Below are 6,191 nucleotides of genomic sequence, written 5' to 3' on the forward strand. Positions count from 1 at the left end.
TTAAAGCATAGTAATCCGAAACAATTTTGCAAATATTTTAAGAGTAAATCCAGTTCAAAACATAACGGTATCCCTGTACATGTATTTAAGGAATATTTTGAGAGCATAAGTAGTGATTTATTTAACTGCACAAATATTGATGCGGAAAATTTTTGTGAAAGCCATTCTTTTTAATGACTTGAATACTCCATTTGAAGAATTAGATAAGCCAATAACTTTAGAGGAAATTTCAAAAGCTGTTAAATTATTGAAAAGGGGTAAATCTTTAGGTAGTGATTATTTAATGAATGAATATTTCATAGAAGGTTTTGATATAATAGGTGCGCATTTGTGTGATATATTTAATGCTATTTTAAATTCGGGTTTTTATCCAGAGAAATGGACTGAGGGAATTATAATACCTTTGCATAAGAAGGGTAGTACTGATGATGTTAACAATTATAGAGGCATAACATTAGTTAGCTGTCTTTCAAAATTATTTACCACTGTGCTTAATAATAGAATTGAAACTTTTTGTGAAAGTAATAATATTATATCTGATGCTCAATTCGGTTTTCGAAAAGGGCGTTCTACAATGGATGCTATATTTATTCTTTTGTCTTTAATCCAAAAATATTTTAATCAAAATAAACGTTTATATGTAGTTTTTGTTGATTTGATGAAATGTTTTGATAGTATTTACAGAAACGCATTATGGCTCAAAATGTATAAAATAGGAATCCAAGGTAAAATGTTAAGAATAATTAGAGATATGTACCAAAATGTAAAATCATGTGTTTAAGTCATGTTCTAGTTATTCTGATTATTTCAATTATGCCATTGGCCTACGTCAAGGGAGGTAATTTCTCCAATTTTATTTTCTCTCTTTGTTGAGGATTTGGAACTTTATTTGCAAGACAACATTGAAACTGGTTTGACATTTGATGATGTTATATTTGATTTTATTATTATTTGCTGATGATATGGCCATCGTGGGCAAGTCACCAATAGAACTTCAAAATAATTTAGATCTTTTTATATTCATATTGTAATACTTGGGGTCTCAAGGTAAATACTACTAAAACTAAAGTAATGGTTTTTAGAAAGCGTGGAGGACTTCTACCCACAGAACACTGGACCTACGACGGCCAAATCCTAGATATTGTAAATGATTTTAACTACCTTGGTACTGTTTTTAACTATACTAGTAATTTCACACTTAATCAGGAACATTTAATAGGGAAAGCATTAAAGGCTCTAAATGTTTTATTTTATAACTGTAAGAAATTTGATTTAAAACCAAAAACATTATGCCAGTTATTTGATGCATTTGTAGGCTCAATCTTAGGATATGGATCTGAAATATGGGGGTACACAAAATCTAAAGAAATAGAAAGAATTCATTTAAAATTTTGCAAACGATTATTAAATGTAAGACCTAATACCTGTTTCTGCTGCTGTTTATGGTGAATTAGGAAGATATCCATTATATGTGTCCCGTTATGTTAGAATAATTAAATTTTGGTGCAAGTTGAAAAAACTCGGATAATATCATTTTAAATACAATGTATAGAGAAGGTGTAATTGATTGTAAAAGAGGGTGTAAAAATTGGGTCTCAAATGTGAAGAAGTTGTTATGTGATTATGGTTTTGCTGATATTTTTGATAGTGATAATTATATAGATCCTAAATTGTTTCTTCAAAAATTTAAAAGTAGAGTTATTGATACGTATAAACAAGAATGGGCCAGTATCCTAGATCGAAGTTCTGTTTTATGTAATTACAAACATTTTAAATTGTGTCTTAGTTACGAAAAATATCTTGACATTTTACCACGTAAATTTAGAATGTATTTTTGTCGATTATGACTATCTGTTCATCCTCTCAAAATACAAACAGGAAGGTATGCCACTAATAACATTCCTCGTGAACAAAGATACTGTCAGTGCTGTAATGTTTTGGATATAGAGGATGAGTATCATTTCATATGTGTGTGTTCAAGTTTTGTAGATTTACGTAAAAAATATATAAAAAGTTACTATTATAACAGACCATCTATGTTTAAATTTACTGAATTATTGTGTATTAAAAATAAAAAAAATATTAATAAATGTTTGCAAATATATCAAAGAAGCTTTAAAGCTAAGAAATACAATTTTGAACTCTCAATTGTAGTTTATCCTCTCATGAATTTGGTGCTTGTAATTGTTATGTTTATATTTATTATAATGACTCGCCATACATATATTTATGTGATTATGTTGTATATATTATTCAATTCATGTTAACAAGACGATGTACTTTGTATAAGTCTAGAAAATAAAGTTTCTGTTCTGTTCTGTTCTGTTCTGTTCTGTTATTTGTTATTGTTACTTGATAAATACATGGTAAACAATAAACAGTAAGCTTTTGAATTGTTTATCACAAAGTTTACGTTCATACTGATTCATATATCCGTGGAAAATACTTGTAAAGGATATTACTACTTGACATGGTTATTTGTTGGTTCTTTATTAATGTTTCAAGATGATATTTGGTTCTTGTTTCAGATACTTCACAATTATTATCTGCAACCATACAAAAGAATAGATGTAGTCAATTAGATTACAGGGATTGACGTTCCATTTCTGTCTCAAATTAATCATTGTACTTAAGACTAGCAACAAAACTGATCCTTGACATGGTTTTGATGATTTGTAATTTTCCTACGTTTACTTACAAATTGAGTATTCGTGACTAAATGATAAAGACATTAAATGCTAGTTTGCACAGTTTCAACATTCGTTAAGGTCTGAATTTATCATTATAAAATAAATCCTTATTACCATATTTCTTCAAAAATCAAATTTTTCGTTCCGCTCTTGAAAAAAGTTGAGGAGGAATGCTGTGTGCAAGAATGATAACTCTTCCCTATACAATTTTTGAGTTATTGCCCTTTGTTCTTTTTTCATGCTATTTTGTCCGGAGCTTATCTCAAAAAGTATTTGAGGTATCAACTTGAAACTTCATAGGTGGATGGTTCTCATTGAGGAGGAGTGCATTGCACAAGAATAATAACTCTACCCTGCATAATTTTTTAGTTATTGCCCTTTGTTATTTTCAAAATTAATTTTTGTCCAGAGCATAACTCAAAAAGCCTTTGAGATATCATTATGAAACTTCATAGGTGCATAGATCTCACTCAGGAGGTTGTGCAGTGCACAGAAATTGATAACTCTACCTTTAATATTTTTTGAGTTATTGCCCTTTGTTATTTTTCATACTTAATTTTTCAATTCAATTTTTTTGTCCAAAAAGAATTTGAGGTATCAACTTGAAACTTCATAGGTGGATAGATTTTACTGAGGAGGGGTGCAGCACACAAGAATGATAACCTACCCTGCATTATTTTTCAGTTATTGCCCTTTGTTATTTTTCAGCCATCAGTATTCACATAGGTTTCAAATCTGTAATCACTATAGCCATCAGTTTTCATTACCAAAAGACCTCTTAAAATGGAATTATTTTGCTATACTACATATACATTCTTCCAATGAGCAAACACATTCGGCGGGGGATGGCCATGTTGACATGGCTCTTGTTCTTATAGAATTTCAAAAACGATTTTACTGACATCAATATTCCAGGTCTTAATAAGAAATACTTAAAAACATTTTGATAATTCTAATCCATAATACCAATGCATTTTAATAAGTAAAATAATAAATTAGGAGGACAAGATCACATGGATAGCTATTAGTTTAAGTAATACAGACCTGTGGCTACAGCGATAAAAAGACAAATTGTCAAAGTTCTATAAACATTAATTCAGGATAATTGGACAATTATCTTATTTGAAAAACAAACAACAACAACGAAATCGCTCTTATCTTAAACTAATAGAGTAATAACGCAAAAATTAAAAAAACACCATTGAAGAGGTATTTATACAGCCCAAAATGCTTGCATTTCTAACATCTATGCCATGCTTGAGGAGTATTTGTAATGATGTTATAATGTATTCCTTTATTTTATTACATGATCTAAAGATTGTTACGACCAACAAAAGACAGTTTTCTTAGCTTTAGGCTTTAAACTGCATCTGTTTTGTCGCTGTAAGACAATCAATTCTTTGTTAAGATAAAAGTAGTAATTACACGTGCAGCTGAAAACAGAATATCGTCTCGTCAAAGACACGCTTTAGTGTTTTAACATTGTGCAGAAACATACTTTGCAACAGACGCATTAATTAACGTTTTACGTCTACATTGTAGATGTCCTTCTGTGTCTCCTTTGAATATAACCTACATTAGGAATCTGTCAGAGAAATCATACTTTGACTCAAAAGTATTACCAATTTTACTTGTTTTAATTTTGAAGGCCTTTCCGAATAATTTGTTTGTAATATAAAGAAAAAGACACCGTACGATTTGAATTTAACATATTAAACATCACACAAAACTAAATGTGTTAAATAATTACACATTGCCTGAAAGGTAACAAACGCACATTTTTATTCAATATCTCAGATAGGTAGCACTGTACAGATTATCAATCACAATTTTTGTGACTGCTTTAAGAAACCAGATTACAATATATGAAGATTAAATCACCATTAATATTTTTATCGTTCCACTCATTAGATTTCAGTAAAAATACAGAAATATATTTATCCTAGGTTAAAGTAATCGAAGTTTTACTGTATTGAAAATCATTGAATATGATACGCACGATTTTCTCGTGCGTCAGTAATATATAATAAAGTCGGTTAGACGTGTATATCATTCGAGTTTTCTGCATTGCTACACACGTTTATTGTACTATATCGTACACTGAATTTTAATGGCTACTAACGAAGATTTAATGGACGACTGCCCACGAGAGAGTAATTCAGCCACATTCAGCGGCAGACGAGATTCGAACTCGGAATTGTTTGATTCTATCACCACGTATTTTGACAATAAATTCAAATCGTTTAAGAGAGATTTTCGACAGGAAGTACAAGCAGCTTCAACGACGACCTTCAAAAAGTTCAAGGAAAGCACGTGTACGCCAGATCTCAAGTACAAAGGGAATAAGAAGCAGTTCTTATTTAATAAGGACGTCTATGATAATTTGGATGCTGCTGCAGAACTCATAGAACAGGGAGAACAAGGAAAATCTCTAGAGCTGATAGATGATATCAAAAAGAAAGTTTGTAAACGCAACAAACTTATCAAAATTGCTGACAAAAGTTCTGGCGGTTGGGAAACGGTGCGCGAGTATGAGTCTGACGAGTTGGCCAGTGACAGCGAGGACGAGAAGAGGCTACGACGCGCTGAAAGTCGTGCGCTCTCTAAACAAAAAGCGAGGAAAAGAACGTTACCAGTGTCTACGCCGAGTAACCCATACGTTTTTGGGGGTTATACTCCTACTTCTTCTTTTGGTGCTCAAACCAAGGTCAGGCCTTTTCGTTCCTTTCGACAAGCAGGACGGTCCAGTCAGTGTTTCGCATGTGGCGGATGGGGACACTTCCGGGCTGAATGTCCCAAGGTCAACGGAAGTCAATTACCCTACCAGCGGTTTTTCTCAGGCTTCAGCGGATCTCAGCCAGGTTCACAATCGGCAGCTCCCAAAAACTGGTTCAAGCCTCAAGACTCAGACACAGTCCAAAATTCAAAATGTTAAAGATGAGTATGATTTTGTAGATTTATTCAACTGTTCAGAATATTCTGTTTTCATAGACGTGAATTTCTATATGCATGAACATTATTTCGAGTATCAGAAAACATTTAATTATAATAACAACATATGTAAGTCTAATAATTCTTTTGTCAAGGGAAGTTTACTAAAACATTATCATTTCTGGGAGGAGACAATTAAAGCTCCTGATTTTATTTTGGATGTCATAAAGAATGGGTACAAAATTCCTTTTTATAATACTCCGAAATGTTCGTTTATGAAAAATAACAAATCTGCTCTAGTACACGCTGAATTTGTTACTGGGGCTATTACAGATTTACTTAGGTCGGGATCGGTTTTAGAAGTACCTTTTTTGCCTTGCATTGTTAGTCCGTTGTCTGTTTCCGTTAACAGTTCTGGGAAAGAAAGGTTAATTTTAGATCTAAGTAACTTAAATAATTATGTTTGGAAAGAACATTTTAAGTTTGAGGATTGGAAAGTAGCATTTGATTTTCTTCTTAAAGATGGTTTTATGTACAAATTTGATATTACGTCAGCGTATCATCATATCG

General features: G+C 31.7%; 1 protein-coding gene across 1 annotated transcript; it reads left to right on the plus strand.

Annotated features, from left to right (window-relative positions):
* Positions 1-4,753: 4,753 nt before the first annotated feature.
* On the plus strand, positions 4,754-5,625 carry LOC132737793 (uncharacterized). The gene has a single exon (XM_060725140.1). It carries the CDS (start codon positions 4,801-4,803, stop codon positions 5,623-5,625), a length of 825 nt encoding a protein of 274 aa, XP_060581123.1. The 5' UTR covers positions 4,754-4,800.
* Positions 5,626-6,191: the final 566 nt, after the last annotated feature.

The sequence above is a fragment of the Ruditapes philippinarum genome, unplaced genomic scaffold (genome assembly GCF_026571515.1).
Source record: "Ruditapes philippinarum isolate M1 unplaced genomic scaffold, ASM2657151v2 ctg10665_1_1_1_1, whole genome shotgun sequence".
Classification (NCBI taxonomy): domain Eukaryota; kingdom Metazoa; phylum Mollusca; class Bivalvia; order Venerida; family Veneridae; genus Ruditapes; species Ruditapes philippinarum.

Bases quoted from the DNA above. Each gene is read 5' to 3' on its own strand.
- LOC132737793 (XM_060725140.1), top strand. From the start codon at position 4,801: ATGGCTACTAACGAAGATTTAATGGACGACTGCCCACGAGAGAGTAAT.